This window comes from Cherax quadricarinatus, chromosome 72 (assembly GCF_038502225.1).
Source record: "Cherax quadricarinatus isolate ZL_2023a chromosome 72, ASM3850222v1, whole genome shotgun sequence".
Taxonomy (NCBI): Eukaryota; Metazoa; Arthropoda; class Malacostraca; order Decapoda; family Parastacidae; genus Cherax; species Cherax quadricarinatus.
In genome coordinates, this window is record NC_091363.1 from 9471537 (window position 1) to 9492151 (window position 20615).

Consider the following 20615-nt stretch of genomic DNA (forward strand, 5'->3'; position numbering starts at 1 on the left):
TGTTGTATAGTCTAAGCATTTTGTTAAGAAAAATGTCTGTCCAATCGTCAATACCACTGGCATTGGAAAATTCTGTAGGCCAGTCAACAGTCTAGGTCTGCTGTGAAATTCCTTATTGAGGCCTCGTCATGGAGTCTAATGAAACTTTGTTGTATTCGAGTGGTGGCTTACTAATGTTTGTTAAGAGGAAGGTTGGGTAGTTACCTAGAGGTTACCTGGAGGTTATTCCGGGGATCAACGCCCCCGCGGCCCGGTCCATGACCAGGCCTCCCGATGGATCAGGGCCTGATCAACTAGGCTGTTACTGCTGGCTGCACGCAGTCCGATGTACGAGCCACAGCCCGGCTGATCCGGCACTGACTTTAGGTATCTGTCCAGCTCTCTCTTGAAGGCAGCCAGGGGTTTATTGGCAATTCCCCTAATGCTTGATGGGAGGCTGTTGAACAGTTTTGGGCCCCGGACACTTATGGTGTTTTCTCTTAGTGTACCAATGGCGCCCCTACTTTTTATTGGCGGCATTTTGCATCGCCTGCCCAGTCTTTTACTTTCGTAGGGAGTGATTTCTGAGTGCAGATTTGGGACCATTCCTTCCAAGATTTTCCAAGTGTAGATTATGATATATCTCTCCCTCCTGCGTTCCAACGAGTACAAGTCAAGTGCTTCCAAGCGTTCCCAGTAGTTAAGGTGCTTGACAGAACTTATACGTGCAGTAAAGGATCTCTGTACACTCTCTAGATCTGCGATTTCACCTGCTTTGTATGGAGATGTTAATGTACAGCAGTATTCCAGCCTAGAGAGAACAAGTGATTTGAAAAGGATCATCATGGGCTTGGCATCTCTCGTTTTGAAAGTTCTCATTATCCATCCTATCATTTTCTTTGCACGTGCGATCGTGGCACTGTTGTGATCCTTGAAAGCGAGATCCTCAGACATTACTACTCCCAGGTCCCTTACATTGTTTTGCGCTCTATTGTATGGCCGGAGTCAGTAGTATACTCTGTTCTAGTTATTATCTCCTCCAGTTTTCCATAACGGAGTAGTTGGAATTTGTCCTCATTGAACATCATATTGTTTACCGTTGCCCACTGGAAAACTTTGTTTATATCTTCTTGGAGGTTAACCGCGTCCTCAGCAGATGACAGCCTCATGCAGATCCTAGTATCATCCGCAAAGGATGATACGGTGCTGTGGTGTATATCTCTGTTTATGTCTGATATGAGGATAAGGAATAAGATGGGGGCGAGTACTGTGCCTTGTGGTCAGTGGTCAGTAGTGCTGTCTGATTATCCCTGATTTAAGGGGGGCAAGTATATTGGTCCATATGTGGTCTATTATGGTTGCACTTGTCTCAGCCAGCCTGGTTGGTTTAGTTATTGTTGGTATGAGAAGTGCATTGTTTATATTGTTGATGAAATCAGTTACAGTCTGATCATCTGCTAGGCCAAGGTTGATATTGAAGTCTCCAGCTAAGAGAAGGTGGTGCTTGTTCATTTGTCTGTTTGTTATTAGTGACTTTAGATTCTCACTGAAGTTTGGGATGTTTGTGTGGGGTATCCAGTATATGGCACTGATTGTTATAGACGTCTTCAGGTTTTTTACAGTAAAATTAGCAAAAATGTATTCCCCATATTCATCACTAAAGCAATTAGTGCTAATACAAGATAGTTGGTTACAGTAATAGATTGCAGTACCACCCCCAGCTTGGTATGGTCTGCAGTTGTGGATTGCTGTGTATCCTGGTAGTGGGTAGATATCAACTGTGTCCTGTTTAAGCCAGGTCTCAGTAAGAATAATGCAGGAGAAGGGTGTCTTTAGTGACTCAAGGAGTGCCAGGAGGTCATCATAGTGTTTGCTTAAGGACCTGATGTTGTAGTTAAGAACTGATAGACTTTGAGCAGTGTTCAGGACAGTGCTGGCTTGTGATGCTGTGTAATAAAGGCAGCTACTTTCCAATAAGTTTTGATTGAGTGTTAGATTATGGAGGTTTAGATCAGGGTCAACGTGATCATTCATCTTTTAGGTTTAAATAGTGGTTGTTTATATCCTGTATTGTGTGGCGAGTTCTAATACTGATTTCTGTAGTCGTGGGAGGTTTGGATAAGTATACCGCTAAAGCACTTTGGTCATATATAGTCACTAATAAACATAATGAAATTGATATTGTCTATGTGTTGTGCTAGAATGAGCTAAAGTACAACTAGGTATAAACTAATACTAAAAAAAAAAAAAATTACAAGTGGCACCAGACTCAATCTTGTAATTGCATTAAGGTCTAATATAATGAATTTATTGTTGTCTATGTATTGAGCTAGAATGAGCTAAAGTACAACTAGGTATAAACTTATAATATAAAAATACAAATTAAAATGGTACTTGCAATTGCACTAGGGTCTGATATAGGTTGTTAACAAGATCAAGAGTATAACTAGATTTAAATTGACAAAATAAAATTCACAAATTAAAGTACCAAAAGAATAATAAGTAAAAAATAACAATGGCAATGACTTGGTTATAATATGATAGTAAGATGGTAGACAGGTACACAGGTACACAGGTACAAAGGATAATATAAAGGTTGGAGTTGAATATACAAACTTGAAAATTTGGCAACAAAATGTTATGAAAAGTATAAAATAATGATTAATGTACAAAAGTAAAACTGACTGGTAGTAAATATGGTGTTTAATAAAATTTTAGTAAGTAATAATGATTACAAAAAAAGATTAATTAGCAAAAAAAAAGTGAAAAAGTAATGTTTATTTCAAGTATTAAATTTTAAGAACAGTTATTTGGATTCAATATTGCACTGGTAGTTATACTAGAGGTTATTTGGCAGTACAGTACAAGGTATTTAAGAGTACTCTAAGATAGTAAATGTGGTATTAAAACAGGTTATGGTAATTAGACAAGTAATGGTAATTAAATGTAAAAAATGTTAAGAGTAAATTGTACTGATAGTAAAAATGGTAATTAATTATTAATTTTAGTAAGTAATATCAATTAATAGTATTCAAAAAAATATGAGGTAGTAATATGGACAGAGAAAGTATCAATTCAGCTAATATTTAAGCAAACAATACTAAATAAGAAAATTACATAAGGTGACTTATGCTTACTAGTAAAATCACAAAATGAGGTAGTTGATTATTTAATTACTAAGAGATTGTACTATGAAATTTGAACAATAATGGAGCAAAACATACACTACACTACGTAGGCTTTTAGGTTGGACATTGTGTACTAAGATTTTTTCTATCTCCCTTTTTCTTGTACTTACACTACAATGATTGTAGCAAGAAGCGTGAGCCTGGCCAGAGTGGGTTGAGGAGGGCTGGGCATTGAGGATGGCTTGTCCATACTGTGGTATGGTGATGCTCGCAGTGGCCCTCCTGCTGAGTCAACCTGACCACACAACATCAAGTGATCTTTATTTCTGTATACAGTATTGAAATGTCCAGTGCAGAACATTTTCCACTTATTCAAATTCTTAAATTATGTGATAAGATGACAGCAAGCACAGCTTCGAAAATTTAAAAAAACAACTGTGCTTTATTTATGTAGAGATTATCTGTGTTAAAGTCTGAGCTTGAATACAATAATTGTGCAACTGTGTGAAATCCACAAGTTTCTTACAGCTCGTACCATTTCACATAATGCCCATGAAGAAGAGGTTTATCCAAGGATGTGGAGCTACTCTCTCCTCTGAATCAAATCTATTTATCGCCCATTCCCTAGGCACTGTATGTCCCCTCCAAATTTAGTGCTTCCCCATGAATATAATAGGCATGTCTCACAAAATACATGTATTGAACTAAAGAACTACTACACATAGTAAATAAAAACTAAAGAGTTGAGATACCTTGCTCTTGGTGCACATTTTGATGAGGAGGGAGTAGGTGGCCCCGAGCCTGGCTGCCCACACCACCACAACGCCAAGGTACAGCATTACCCCCACCAGGGTGTATATAAGAGCAGTAGCTCTCCCTCCAGAGGTCTGAGTTTGCACGCTGCTGCCGATGGTGGTGACCAGACAAAATACATGAAAGAGGGAGGGCCAAAGGGTCCAAGGTAACACTGCAGGTGGCTCCTCGCTGCTCCATACTTCCTCCCGCTCCTTAAGACCTACCTGTAATATGTGAACCTTGACACTCTTTGTTACCTAGAACATAAACTAGAATCATCTTTTAATGCTCCTAGATCTCAACTTAAATTTGTACTATAATGCTTCTTGATCTTAACTGTTGACTGTTTCTTCATACAGGGAAGTTCTCATCAGTGTAACATTTCTTTGCCAATTTTGAAGGCTTGATCTGAGACTGGACCAAGGGTAAAATCAGTCCTGCAACTTGTAACAGAAATAACACACACCAACCAGGTCCGAAATGCCTCGGCATGATAAGTGGCTTTCGTTGCTCCAATCAAATTATATGTAAACCACACATTGTAACCTTAGCAAAGGTACAATTTTTTATTTTTTAAAGATGAACACATTATACCCTGTTTTCCAAAAATCCAACAGGGGCATAACATTGGTCACTACCAAGGCAGTCAAAGAAATTACCAACTGTTATACCTAATACATCACCAAAGAATGCAGGAGTCTAACAGTATAACATGTTGCAGGTGTGACAAGATTTACATCAGGAAAACCGCAAGTTTTACCTGCACACCTTCAGCAGTATAAATATCCATTCAGTACTGGGAGCACTAATAATGCCTTCATTGTGAACTATAACTCTCATTTCCTGCACTGTAACTCTCATTCCCTGCATTGTATTCCCAACACCATAACCCTCATTCCCAGCACCATAACTCTCATTCCCTGTACTGTAACTCTCATTCCCATCTCATATCTGCAATTGTCTTGAAGCCTCAACTACTGAACTCACCAGCACTGTTAAACAAAACAGATGGGATATATACTTTGGCTAGACCCATCACTCACATCTTCCTAAATTACCATAGGAAACCTAATAAGGTCTTAAGAACAAAAAGGCACAATACCGTGACTGAAACAATACACAAACATCCTACACATTGGATAGTGGGCCTGCTGCAGTGCCTCTGTATTCTTGCTTTTGTTTTCCCCTTTCCCTGTCCCCCTTTCTTGTATCTAACATGGGCCTGTGGGCTTACTGCAGTGTGTTGCTAGGTTAAGTTAACCTGACTTTACTTTCTGTGCTACATGTGTTTTGTGATGTTCTCTATGCACTTTATAAAGCCTCTTCACATATGAGACACTGCACATTAAATGTTTTCCTGCACATTTTGTCTTGTTTTTCCCAACTTAAATATTAGGTGCAGGATTAAAGAATGACAAGCGATAAATGGTGCCATTAACTGGACAAGTAAAATATAATAACTTTATACTTCTGGTACTGAAATTTGTTTTAGCGAATTAAAAAAAATGCATGATTACATTATTTAGACCCACATTATTTGTTTCGGCTTTAATTTGACATAATGATACAATATTTATTTCCTCATAGGGAAGTGGCAAGCCAGCAGAACCATGGAGTGGATCATCATATGATTAAGACAAACAATAGGAGAAATTGTACTATTTATTCTGACATCTCTACCGTCTCACATTGCATATACACTATTTTATGACTTAAAATTATTATTATAATCAAAAAGAAGCGCTAAGCCACAAGGGCTATACAGCTATGACTTAAAAATAGTCTTGACTAGTATTTACAGGTAATAAATGCTGTATTAATGGTCCTAGTACAGCCTATAGGTTTTAAACTATAAAAAAAAAAAATGGGTGGTGAGACTGACCTGGAAGCCGTGTGCATGACGGGTGACTAAGGTGTAATAACGAGCAGTGACATCATGTAACTTCTGCTGCCACTCTGTCATCAGAGAACGACCCAGCACATTCAACTCTCTGTCTGAGGGAAGATCCCATCCACCTGCTTGCTGTTGGGGTAAGTAAGTAAGTAAGTAAGTAAATTTATTCAGGTATACACAATACAGTTACATAGAATTATCATACATAGCAGCATATGTGTAGAGAACCTAGGATAACCCAAAAAAGTCAGACAGAGTGACTTATTTCCATTGGGGTCCTTTTACCTTATTATTATAATATAAAGGTTATAATATTTTCTTATTATTCTATAATGAAGATAACATCTTATTATCATACTAAAAAGACTATCTACTACACGAGGGTCATTAAGACTATCTACAATACGAGGGTCATTACTAGGGATAAGGTAAAATTTACACGTATTTTAGCTAAAAAATAGAAAATCATTCCCCTCCCTTTCTGTTGCTTCATTCATCAGACACTTTTTGGCAGTCTTCTTGAACTGGTTCAAGCTATGACTGGCCTTGACATTTGTGGGTAGTCTGTTCCATTCCTTTATTGCTGTACAATAAAAGATGTTTGAAGCCTGGCCACTGACTGTGGGTACTACAAAGTTGTGCTCTCTCCCCCTAGTACTATGATTGCTTTGGTTCCCAACCTTGACAAAATTGACAGCAAGATATTCTGGACACTGTTTGTGAGCAATTTTATAAACATGATTTAGCTTCAGTTGTTTTACTCTGTCTTCAACATTCAGCATATCCAACTGCTGTAATTCATCCTGGCCTACATGTTCTCTTGGTCCCAGCCCCAGGATGAATCTTACGATTTTGTTCTGGGTGATTTGCAGTCTATCTTTCAGTTTTTTTGTCAAGGCAGAGTACCAAGAAGAGCAAGCGTAATCCATATGGCATTGTATAAGGGCTAGACATAGGGTCCTGCGAGCCTCAGTAGGTAGACACTGTGCTTGTCTATACAGGAACTTCACTCTGGCATTTGCTTTCTTTACTACACTGTTCCCTATCAGTTCTCCTGACATGCATGGGTCAAAGGGATTCCCAAATATTTAACTGATGAAACCAAAGTGATGGACTCCCCATTACACTGAACATTAAAATTATTTACCCTTCTCAGTTTATGTTTCGTTCCAAAGAGAATGGCTTCAGTTTTCCCGAGGTGTAATGATAGTTTGTTGTCTACTAACCATTTGCTGCAGGACTCCAGTTCCAGTGTTAAAACATTAGCAATATCTTGTGGGTCTTTACCTGTCACTAACAGAGCACTGTCATCTGCATACAGTAGGAGTTTGCACTTGACACTGATAGGCATATCATTGACATAACATAAGAATAGTAAGGGACCCAGAATACTACCTTGGGGAACTCCACATGTTATCGGCAGGGGTTCTGATTCCGTTTTGTTGATTTTGACTATTTGTCTCCTGTTGCTAAGGTAGGACTTAAACCAGTCTACAGAACCTATACCGATAGCTTGAAGTTTCTTACATAATATATTATGGTTGACAGTATCGAAGGCCTTTTGCAGGTCTAAGGTTACCATACCTATGAGGTTCCCTTTTGACATTTCAGTTCTCAGGTAATCCATCAGATTAATAAGGGAGGTATCGGTTGAGTAGGATCTTCTAAAGCCCGATTGATAGCTATGGAGAATGCTGTTATTATTACTGTATTATTATTGTTATTATTATTAATAGTGTACTGTATTAACTAAATAATATAAACGTGTTAGGGTCATTCAGCGCTGAATGAAATAAACTGTATGGGTTATCATGTTAAATTTATTGTACGTACTAAACTATATACGTGTGCCTTCAAAAGCACTGGAAAAAATAAATTTGCTTAGCTTGTGCGCTTACTTAATACTACTATAACCGAATCCATTATTTTTAAATACCAGTTCATTACTGGTGTCCCGTAGCTGGATCACTAGCGCACTCACCTCACACACTGAGGTCCGAAGTTAGAATCTCCGGTACGGCTGGAAAACATTAGGACGTGTTTCCATAAGACACCTCCTGTCCATGTTCACCCATCAGTATAAAATGTGTACCTGGGTGTTAGTCGACTGGTGTGGGTCGCATCCTGAGACAAAATTGACCTAATTTCCCCGAAATGCTCAACATAACAAGCGGCTTTCTATATAGCAGTATGTCACTGATGTCAGCTATGGTCCGTATACCTTGTACATGTACTTGTAGAAATAAAGATATTATGATTATTATTATTATTACTATTATTATTATTATTATTATTATTATTATTATTATTATTATTATTATTATTATTACTATTATTATTATTATTATTATTATTATTATTATTATTATTATTATTATTATTATTATTACTATTATTACCTGGAGTTTACCTGGAGAGAGTTCCGGGGGTCAACGCCCCCGCGGCCCGGTCTGTGACCAGGCCTCCTGGTGGATCAGAGCCTGATCAACCAGGCTGTTGCTGCTGGCTGCACGCAAACCAACGTACGAGCCACAGCCCGGCTGATCCGGAACTGACTTTAGGTGCTTGTCCAGTGCCAGCTTGAAGACTGCCAGGGGTCTGTTGGTAATCCCCCTTATGTGTGCTGGGAGGCAGTTGAACAGTCTCGGGCCCCTGACACTTATTGTATGGTCTCTTAACGTGCTAGTGACACCCCTGCTTTTCATTGGGGGGATGGTGCATCGTCTGCCAAGTCTTTTGCTTTCGTAGTGAGTGATTTTCGTGTGCAAGTTCGGTACTAGTCCCTCTAGGATTTTCCAGGTGTATATAATCATGTATCTCTCCCTCCTGCGTTCCAGGGAATACAGGTTTAGGAACCTCAAGCGCTCCCAATAATTGAGGTGTTTTATCTCCGTTATGCGCGCCGTGAAAGTTCTCTGTACATTTTCTAGGTCGGCAATTTCACCTGCCTTGAAAGGTGCTGTTAGTGTGCAGCAATATTCCAGCCTAGATAGAACAAGAGACCTGAAGAGTGTCATCATGGGCTTGGCCTCCCTAGTTTTGAAGGTTCTCATTATCCATCCTGTCATTTTTCTAGCAGATGCGATTGATACAATGTTATGGTCCTTGAAGGTGAGATCCTCCGACATGATCACTCCCAGGTCTTTGACGTTGGTGTTTCGCTCTATTTTGTGGCCAGAATTTGTTTTGTACTCTGATGAAGATTTAATTTCCTCATGTTTACCATATCTGAGTAATTGAAATTTCTCATCGTTGAACTTCATATTGTTTTCTGCAGCCCACTGAAAGATTTGTTTGATGTCTGCCTGGAGCTTTGCAGTGTCTGCAATGGAAGACACTGTCATGCAGATTCGGGTGTCATCTGCAAAGGAAGACACGGTGCTGTGGCTGACATCCTTGTCTATGTCGGATATAAGGATGAGGAACAAGATGGGAGCGAGTACTGTGCCTTGTGGAACAGAGCTTTTCACCGTAGCTGCCTCGGACTTTACTCTGTTGACGACTACTCTCTGTGTTCTGTTAGTGAGGAAATTATAGATCCATCGACCGACTTTTCCTGTTATTCCTTTAGCACGCATTTTGTGCGCTATTACGCCATGGTCACACTTGTCGAAGGCTTTTGCAAAGTCTGTATATATTACATCTGCATTCTTTTTGTCTTCTAGTGCATTTAGGACCTTGTCGTAGTGGTCCAATAGTCGAGACAGACAGGAGCGACCTGTTCTAAACCCATGTTGCCCTGGGTTGTGTAACTGATGGGTTTCTAGATGGGTGGTGATCTTGCTTCTTAGGACCCTTTCAAAGATTTTTATGATATGGGATGTTAGTGCTATTGGTCTGTAGTTCTTTGCTGTTGGTTTACTGCCCCCTTTGTGGAGTGGGGCTATGTCTGTTGTTTTTAGTAACTGTGGGACGACCCCCGTGTCCATGCTCCCTCTCCATAGGATGGAAAAGGCTCGTGATAGGGGCTTCTTGCAGTTCTTGATGAACACAGAGTTCCATGAGTCTGGCCCTGGGGCAGAGTGCATGGGCATGTCATTTATCGCCTGTTCGAAGTCATTTGGCGTCAGGATAACATCGGATAGGCTTGTGTTAATCAAATTTTGTGGCTCTCTCATAAAAAATTCATTTTGATCTTCGACTCTCAGTCTGGTTAGCGGCTTGCTAAAAACTGAGTCATATTGGGACTTGAGTAGCTCACTCATTTCCTTGCTGTCATCTGTGTAGGACCCATCTTGTTTAAGTAGGTGCCCAATACTGGACGTTGTTCTCGATTTTGATTTGGCATAGGAGAAGAAATACTTTGGGTTTCTTTCGATTTCATTTATGGCTTTTAGTTCTTCCCGCGATTCCTGACTCCTAAAGGATTCTTTTAGCTTAAGTTCGATGCTTGCTATTTCTCTGACCAGTGTCTCCCTACGCATTTCAGATATATTGACCTCTTTTAGCCGCTCTGTTATTCTTTTCCGTCGCCTGTAAAGGGAGCGCCTGTCTCTTTCTGTTTTACATCTACTCCTCCTTTTTCTTAGAGGAATAAGCCTTGTGCATACATCGAGTGCCACCGAGTTAATCTGTTCTAGGCATAAGTTGGGGTCTGTGTTGCTTAGTATATCTTCCCAGCTTATATCGGTTAGGACTTGGTTTACTTGGTCCCACTTTATGTTTTTGTTATTGAAGTTGAATTTGGTGAATGCTCCCTCGTGACTAATCTCATTATGTCGGTCTGGGGCTCCGCGCATACATGACTGAACCTCAATTATGTTGTGATCTGAGTATATTGTTTTTGATATGGTGATATTTCTTATCAGATCATCATTGTTAGTGAAGATGAGGTCTAGTGTATTCTCCAGTCTAGTAGGCTCTATTATTTGCTGGTTTAAATTGAATTTTGTGCAGAGATTTAAAAGCTCGCGTGAGTGTGAGTTTTCATCAGAGCTGCCTCCTGGTGTTATTACTGCAACCATATTATTTGCTATATTCCTCCATTATTATTATTATTATTATTATTATTATTATTATTATTATTATTATTATTATTATTATTATTATTATTATTATCGTAACTGATTACTAAGATTATTAAAGAAACTTTAGGTCCAGTTCCCGAACGAATTATGGTAAATATGTACAAAAAAGTACTTCTGAATGCCTTTTGAAAACCGTTTATAGCATGAGTATAGGGGAATAATTAAACTATTAAACTAACGCATCTTCAACACTGCATATGTTATTGCACAATATATACAATAGCAACATTAAATTTATTTATTCTGCAACACAATGGCAACATTCACTTGCAACACTGTAAATTGACTGTGTTATATTTCACTGATGTTGCACATATAAATCTGAAAATACATCTGCAAACCTATAAGCAAAGTTTTGACATGACAAAAGAGACGAGTACTCTATAAAAATACAGATTAGCTCAAGGAGACACTATCTCTTGGCAGAAATCGTCCGAAATTGATGCGGTTACGAACAAAACCTGATTATCTGTTGTGGAAATGGCTATTATCCACATCAGCCATACTAATGTTATAATAATAACGATAACGATGCAAAGAACACCACAGTGGTCGTGAGTAGCTGAAACACCACAGTGGTCGTGAGTAGCTGAAACACCACAGTGGTCGTGAGTAGCTGAAACACCACAGTGGTCGTGAGTAGCTGAAACACCACAGTGGCCGTGAGTAGCTGAAACACCAGTGGCCGTGAGTAGCTGAAACACCACAGTGGTCGTGAGTAGCTGAAACACCACAGTGGTCGTGAGTAGCTGAAACACCACAGTGGTCGTGAGTAGCTGAAACACCAGTGGCCGTGAGTAGCTGAAACACCACAGTGGTCGTGAGTAGCTGAAACACCACAGTGGTCGTGAGTAGCTGAAACACCACAGTGGCCGTGAGTAGCTGAAACACCAGTGGCCGTGAGTAGCTGAAACACCACAGTGGTCGTGAGTAGCTGAAACACCACAGTGGTCGTGAGTAGCTGAAACACCACAATGGTTGTGAGTAGCTGAAACACCACAGTGGTCGTGAGTAGCTGAAACACCACAATGGTCGTGAGTAGCTGAAACACCAGTGGCCGTGAGTAGCTGAAACACCACAGTGCTCGTGAGTAGCTGAAACACCACAGTGGTCGTGAGTAGCTGAAACACCACAGTGGTCGTGAGTAGCCGAAACACCACAGTGGTCGTGAGTAGCTGAAACAATGGTCACTGCTTCACCACCAGCACCGCTGACCCACGAGATACCGCCTACTGTTTTTCATCATTTCGTCAAGATTTACTGTTCTTGATTAGGCTAAGTTACATTGGATTAGGTTAAAAACGAAAGATAGTAGGGTGGTCCGCTAAGAAAACACTGGTAATGACTAGGTTGCAATCTCTATAAAAAAATAAAACAATTCAGTGACCTTAATGGAAATAAGTTTGGGTTATCCTAGGAAATTTACACATATATTACTATGTATGATAATTTGTGTAACTGCATTTATGTGTATCTGTACCTGAATAAACTTACCAGTCGATGCAAAATGTGGATACAGCTTGAAGATTTCATGTATCGTTTCATTACAATGATGTGTTTCGTCATATCCTCTAAGGTTTGCATATAAGTGTCTCTGAAAGGTTGAAAGTTCGGACACTAAGACATAATGCTCCAGTGTATGACCCTGCCTCTGTTTACAAACTTTACATTTTATGTCCTTGACGTCTCTCCATACAAACCATACTACCAACGCTTTACAATCTACTGTCCTTGTTATTTTCTGCTGTATGTGACCTTTCCCACCCCCGAGTAGACTCTGTCTTAGACTGCCCGAGTTGCAAGTCTCGCCTGGTAGCTCCGTAAAGGTGGTTGGCACTTGTTGTTACTGCCGCCCTTGATGTTGTTGTTGTCACTGTCGTCGCCGTTTTGCCAGACATCTCACCTCACAGAGTGCGACTTACTGAGTTCTTACCTGCAATTAGCACATATCTTCTATACCTGCTCACCTCTTTAGGCTGTGTTTTTTTATAAATTTTCCTCTGGTTTGGGCCTGCACAGAAACCACACTGTTCTTGAGAGTTACATGCATTGACAACATGTCCATATTGCACACTTGTAATAAATGTAGAAGAGGCTTATAAATACCCACCTTGAGAGTGCGGTATGTCCCAGCGATGCTGAAAATTCATGGAGGTTAGTCGCTTCCAATCTAACTTTTCTCTTGAGTCTTTTGGGATTCTTGATCCATTCATTTTGTACTAGCAACACAGGATCTTGGTATGAATCAAGTACAAAGACGATGATGTTAGTCCTGTTTTCGTAAACAGACAAAAAAAGGTTTCTGTGAGAGGGAATCCACAAAAGTTTAACTCTGATCCCGCTCTTAATAATTAATCTGTGTGGCCCGGGCCGGGCGCTGTACCGGCGAATCTACAACAGTACAGAAGAGCCATGTGCTGAACACGTAAACATCATACAGCGTCTAGAGTATGGGAAGCGTGAATGGAGAGTAATCAAGTTTAATCAAAGGAAGGAAAGATCCAGTTATTTAGATCAAGAGCCTACTAGCATCAAGGCACTCCTAGAGTTGTAGTAGGCTACTTAACCAGAATTATGTTATATGTATATAAGAAATATCGTGGGAATAAACGTGAAGGTATATATCAGTCATGTTGTGATGGCTATCGTAGCAGTAAAGCCACTGTTTGGCAAAACGTCTGGAGAATAAAGACACCTAGGTGTTGCACATGTGTCTTAATCACCAGTAGCCTCTGAGACGCTGGCAGCAATAGCCTGGTTGACCAACAGAGCCTTGCCTTTGGCCAGGCTTCCAGAGCAGAACTCTGGAATTCGATGATAAGTATGTCAGGAGGATGATCTTTTCTGGCTATTTGATATTTCACGTTATTATAATGATGAGGGAAGCTTGTTCTGCTCTGTCTGCTTAACGGAAAAGTTAAACACGAAGAAAATATTATATTTAAAACCTTAAATATGTTCACTGTTCAGCGCAGTCGTTGAATGAAGCTTGAGCTCACATCCTTCATTATTAGGATTACATTCACGAAAGAAAGCAAAACCCGAATGGGCGAAAAAGCGCTGCATTCATATCTGCAGCGCTGCAAAATGCAGTAAAACTCATCAATACATTTTCCATATGGCAAATACAACAAAATCTGTAACTGAAAATGCAATAATGAAACTGTAACACGAACAAGACACTAATACTTGAAAAGCATCATGTGAAACGTTGCACAGTAAGTGTTGTGAAGGTCACAAACACACTTGTAGCCACAGAAAATCAATTTGAACACTCGGAGCGTAATTCTGACTATGATTGCTCTTATCATTGTATATGTGCCTAAGACTATATCGATGAATATTGTACAAATATGGTCATGCCAGAGGTGGAAAAGGTACAGAGGACCTTGTCACTGGACAGGCACCGAAGATGCTAAACTCACCATGCAGGCGCTGGACTCACGCTGAACTTGCGTGACTCACTCTGAAAGTACTGGACTCACCCTGAAGTTACTGGATTCACCCTGAAGGTGCTGGACTCACCCTAAAGGTGCTGGACTCAGCCTAGGGGTACTGGACTCACCTTAGAGATGGAGTCACCTTGAAAGTAGTAAACTGACCTTAGAGCTGGACTCACCCTGAAAGCCCTCATGGCCGCCTGCAGCCTGGGGGAGGTGGAGATAGCGGCGACAAAGCGGTCTGGACTCCTGTAGAGCACGATATTGAGGGAGGTGTTGAGGAGACGCTCTACCAGCTCTTCCCTGGCCGCCGCCATGTCTGGGTCCCTGGGCGTCCCTGGCAGAGTGACAGTAGTCCGTCTCACCAGCACTGCCATGTTCCTCAATCCTTCAGGGCCCTCCAGCTGTAATGACACAACCCAGTATAATAATAATAATAATAATAATAATAATAATAATAATAATATCTTTACTTACTAGAAGTACATTTACAAGGTATACAGGCCTAGCTGACATCAATGACATACTACTATATTGAAAGCCCCTTGTGTAAATTAGGTTAATTTTGTCCCAGGATGCGACCCTCACCAGTTAGCTAACACCCAAGTACCCATTTTAAACTGATGGGTGAACAGGGGCAGCAGGTGTCTTTATGAAAACACGTCCCTAATGTTTTCCAGCCGTACCGGAGGAGATTCGAACTCCGGACCTCAGTGTGTGAGTTGAGTGCGCTAGCGATCGAGCTACGGGACACAAGTATTGACCTCTAGGGCCGAAGAGCTGTAACACAAGTTTAGTTAGCTCAGTAGTGTAATCATGCATCCCTTTACCCATGGTGTGGGTGGTAATTCAAAGATTACCTTTACACACACTGGATGCACCTGTAGCTCAGTGACAGTGAACCGAGTTCTCTAAAGGAATGACCCGAGCTTGATCCCGGGCCTGTCGAGGTAAATGTCCACATGTCTTGACACTTTCTTGCCCTGCTCACCTAGCTGTAAATAAATATCTGAGTGTTAGTCGGCTGTTGTGGGTCGCATTCTGTTGAAGACCACAATGGAAATTAATTACTGTAACTTTGTCGGGCTTTCCCATGTTACATTATGTTCGTTATAGTAGGGGTAGGTGCACGGTGGTAGAAGGAGAGTGGTATTAAGAGGGTGGCAGGTGACGTCACACAGCTGCTGGAAGCTAACTGGTGCTTGCACAAATCCTCTTCTCAAGGTCGATAACACCCCCTCCCCTTCCCCACTCCTCACTCTTCTTCCCCCCTTCTGGCTCCCCTTTCCCCTTACACGTCAATACACACAGGTTATATGCTCACCCACACGCAATATACCTACCTACCAACATACACACCCACACATCGTACACACGCACATACGCTCACACGAACAAGTACGACAATGACCACGAGTCTAGGAGGGAGTGAAACTGGCAAGTGCTAAGTTGACTATTAATATTATAATCAAATTAAGCGTTAAACCCGTAAGGGTCACACAGTACTGCGGGGAAGGATGTATAAAAGTAGAAAAGTGCAAAGGTCAAGGATGAGGGAGAGGTAGGGGTGTATAAAGTTAACAGTTAGTAAGGATGGAGACTAGAGCGAGCAAAATTGGAATTAAAATTGGTACAATGGGTTTAGTTTCAGTTAAAAAGTCGAAGGGAGCCTGTATTAATGGTGGGACTTTCAGCAAGGTCAGTGAGAGCGAGTGTGTTGGAGAGCTTCAGACGTTTGACGTGGATCCTGTGTGCACTTTGATAGGCAGTACAATATTAATAAATATTGGACGGACAATGCAACCTGACAAGTCTTCACAGACTGGTGCCAATTGTTTTTCCATGTGACATCCGTGAATGAGTCGTGTGTGTCTAATAGGTAAACAAGAGACTGTGGTCTCCCAATCAGACAACAGCGGGAAGAAGGCCAGAATCCTAAAAGTAGTTTGATATAAACAGTTTGTTGTGGTTCAATGCGATTAACGTTGTTGCCAGGTCTTGCGAAGGTGATGAAAGAGAACCGAAAAATAATCCGAGTAAGGGATATCTCTATGGGAAATTATACACACGCACGCACACCAGAACACGGAATCTTTCAAACTACTATTAATGACAATTTATGGATGAGTGCTCAGGTGGAGCGTGGGGTCCATACCCAGCAGGTGGAGTGAGGGGTCCTTACCCAGCTACCCAGTAGGTGGACTGTGGAGTCCACAGCTACCCAGCAGTAATTATCACAGCATTACAGCGCCAACACTAGACTGCTACCAGACTAAAGCATGAACAGCGATGAATAATATTTATATTATATTGAGGGACAGTACTAAACTCTTATAGATAATTCAGTACTGAGTGAAAAAGTGCTTACTTCCAGAGTAAATTAATGAAGGAAGCAGAGTTGGAGGAACGTAGCTAGAGGGAGACACCATCATGATATACAAGATACACCAGCTAATTACAGATGGACGACAAAAGGAAAAAAGATAGTGTATATAACATGGAAATGTCCAAAATGAGAAAACTACTTGTTTTAAGACTAGCTTGTTTTAAGACTAGCTTGTTTTAAGACTAGCTTGTTTTAAGACTAGCTTGTTTTAAGACTAGCTTGTTTTAAGACTAGCTTGTTTTAAGACTAGCTTGTTTTAAGACTAGCTTGTTTTAAGACTAGCTTGTTTTAAGACTAGCTTGTTTTAAGACTAGCTTGTTTTAAGGCTAGCTTGTTTTAAGACTAGCTTGTTTTAAGACTAGCTTGTTTTAAGACTAGCTTGTTTTAAGACTAGCTTGTTTTAAGACTAGCTTGTTTTAAGACTAGCTTGTTTTAAGACTAGCTTGTTTTAAGACTAGCTTGTTTTAAGACTAGCTTGTTTTAAGACTAGCTTGTTTTAAGACTAGCTTGTTCTAAGACTAGCTTGTTTTAAGACTAGCTTGTTCTAAGACTAGCTTGTTTTAAGACTAGCTTGTTTTAAGACTAGCTTGTTTTAAGACTAGCTTGTTTTAAGACTAGCTTGTTTTAAGACTAGCTTGTTTTAAGACTAGCTTGTTTTAAGACTAGCTTGTTTTAAGACTAGCTTGTTTTAAGACTAGCTTGTTTTAAGACTAGCTTGTTCTAAGACTAGCTTGTTTTAAGACTAGCTTGTTTTAAGACTAGCTTGTTTTAAGACTAGCTTGTTTTAAGACTAGCTTGTTTTAAGACTAGCTTGTTTTAAGACTAGCTTGTTTTAAGACTAGCTTGTTTTAAGACTAGCTTGTTTTAAGACTAGCTTGTTTTAAGACTAGCTTGTTTTAAGACTAGCTTGTTTTAAGACTAGCTTGTTTTAAGACTAGCTTGTTTTAAGACTAGCTTGTTTTAAGACTAGCTTGTTCTAAGACTAGCTTGTTTTAAGACTAGCTTGTTCTAAGACTAGCTTGTTTTAAGACTAGCTTGTTCTAAGACTAGCTTGTTTTAAGACTAGCTTGTTTTAAGACTAGCTTGTTCTAAGACTAGCTTGTTTTTATAACATTAACTTTTTAAAACATTATTTTTCTAACTTGTTTCATTTAAAACACAAAGTTATTTTTAAAAGCAGCAACTTACCAACTTGTTTGTTTTAATCACTAACTTGTTCTTAAAAGACTAACATTCATCATTATTGAGTCTATCAGTATATTCTTTTTATTAATCACTTAATTCTTTAGTTTATTGTGACCCATTCATTACTGCAGGTGAAATTTTTAAGAATTTATTTGTCATCTTGTGGTTGTGGGTGGCAGTTTTCCTTGTTTTGTCGTGTCTTTGTTTATAATTTATTTGGCGACCTCCGAGTCCACTTTACAGAGTTTTAACATGTTATCCTAACTAATAAAATAGTTATCTAACTCTTTAGGTTATTTCAAGTTTTAATTAATGTTTTGTTGTTTAATGATTTGAAATAAAAATACTTATTACACACGGGATATACGTTTATATATGCTGAGAGTTAACTTTAATCCTTATTTTGTCGATTCAAGTATTCTTGTCTGGTGGTGGAAAGATTACGTGTAGCCGTAATGACCTAAGTGTAGTTGATAAGCCAATCAACTTTTTATTATTATTATTATTATTATTATTATTATTATTATTATTATTATTATTATTATATTGTTAATTATTATTATTATTATTATTATTATTATTATTATTATTATTATTATTATTATTATTATGTGTTTGGTCTTGTGTACGTCAAACACTATTTCTAACAATTAGTCTAATTGTTGTAGACATTTGTATGTGCCACCGTCAAAGGTGCGAAACTTAAGTGCAGAGACTTAATGTAGAGCAAACCTCTACTACAGAGCTTGACTATCGTGGTGTGGCTCTGGGTAGAGCTCTGTCAAGTCATACAAGGAGCACTGCGACAGGACATGGCCTTTCTTTTCCTCTGAAAGCGAAATATATGTATTATAGAATGTTCGTTCTCTATTATCAAAATGTTCAGATTTGGTGTGTCTACGTATTGGTAGTATCCCTCTGGCAGCACATTCCTTCAGGTTACACCCAGCAGACACCTCCAGCTATTCTTGGTGTCCTATGCAGGGTTTGCTTCGCTCGTACCAGACTTCGCCGGGATCAAGTTTAAAAACGTGTTTGACATCCGACAGTTCCAGCCCTTAATGGCTCTGGCTACAACCCAGACGTTCACATCTACTGTATATTCTACGTGCTACGTGTTCCTTTCTCGGCGTCAAGAACAGATTGAGCAGTATCTAAGCGCTAAGCAACAGGCTAGATGTGATACTGCTGGGGCAAGGCTCAGACACCACAAACAGTAGTAACCATTAAAAAACAGCAATAACAATTTCGATGTATATACATCAGACTATGTACAGTATATGCATGTACATATACTGCCATGTGTGTATGTTCAAATTCGTCATCTCGGACTAAACAAGACCAAATATAAATTTATAATCTAAATATAAACCCGAATTAATAAAACTACAGAAGTAATATAAAGATGTAATACGGATAATAGAGAATTATAAAAAAGTAACTGAGATATTAAATTAATATAAGTGCATATACACTCTAAAACACGATTTTATAGAGGAATACAAACCATTTGATGTGTATAATACTGAATCTATAAACAAATGCTTAGATTTTGAAACAAATGATTCGCAAGACATGTATTATAATTATTATTATTACTATTATTATTATTATTTTCATGGGTAGTGCTAAACCGTTAGGGTCCGTCAAGATGGTAGTTCCAGTTACTGGAATCAAGGGCCCTGGACCCGCATCAAGGGAGACCCGTAGACCTGCTCAAAACTACAAGTGTACAACTAACTGAAATGTTACTAGTCATGACCGTAGAGTTTAACCATCATTATTTTCTTCCGTATCAGTGAGAATGTACACACATTGATGGTGCATATCTAGCACGTGTACATTAGATGTGATGTACTCCTTGGTATACATATGGAGGTGTATACCTGGAAGCAGCATTGTGAATCAAAAAAGTATGCGTAAGGCTGTATTGTAGCCTGGACACGTCACACAAGAACGTAGCCTGGACACGTCACACAATAACGTAGCCTGGACACGTCACACAATAACGTAGCCTGGATACGTTACACAATAACGTAGCCTGGACACGTTACACAATACCGTAGCCTTTGCATGTCACACAATAACGTAACCTGGAGACGTCACACAATAACGTAGCCTGGATACGCTACACAATAACGTAGCCTGGGCACGTCACACAATAACGTAGCCTGGACATGTCACACAATAACGTAATCTAGACACGTCACACAATAATATAACCTAGACACGCCACACAATAACGTAACCTGGACACGTCACATAATAACGTAGTATATACACGTCACACAATAACGTAACCTGGACACATCACGCAATAACGCAACCTGGACACGTCACACAATAACATAACCTGAACACGTCACATAATAACGCAGTCTGTACGTCATACAATAATGTAGTCTGAACAAGTCACACAATAACGTAGTGTGAACAAATCACAGAATAACGTAGTCATATACGTAACAGTAAAAGTAACAAGCAGCAGCCGGGTGAACCATAAACAGTAACTCACAACTAACCCACAATACCCTGGCTGGAACAATTCACAACTCACAATTTCGAGAGGAAATCTTCAGTGACGTTTCGGTCCTTTCTAAACTATTATTTTCATTACAGTGATGATAATGATGATGGTTCAGGATTACACCATCATCGAACTGTTGCCTCGCCGAATTGTTTAACAGTTGTGAATGGTTGCTGCTACGGTATTGTGTTATTAGTTACATGTTGTTGCTGCTACTGTGTTGTGTTATTAGTTACATGTTGTTGCTGCTACTG

The 20615-nt window shown here is 39.6% G+C and overlaps 1 protein-coding gene across 1 annotated transcript in view; it reads right to left on the reverse strand.

Annotated features, from left to right (window-relative positions):
* Window positions 1-20615, reverse strand: part of LOC128701299 (fap1 adhesin) — an 88913-nt gene that overhangs the window by 44203 nt on the left and 24095 nt on the right. The window contains exons 4-7 of the mRNA XM_070100390.1: window positions 14443-14667; window positions 5785-5925; window positions 3860-4126; window positions 3278-3402 (exon numbers count right to left, since the gene is read on the reverse strand). Coding sequence (XP_069956491.1) covers window positions 3278-3402; window positions 3860-4126; window positions 5785-5925; window positions 14443-14667 — 758 coding nt within the window. The remainder of the gene's footprint in view (window positions 1-3277; window positions 3403-3859; window positions 4127-5784; window positions 5926-14442; window positions 14668-20615) is intronic.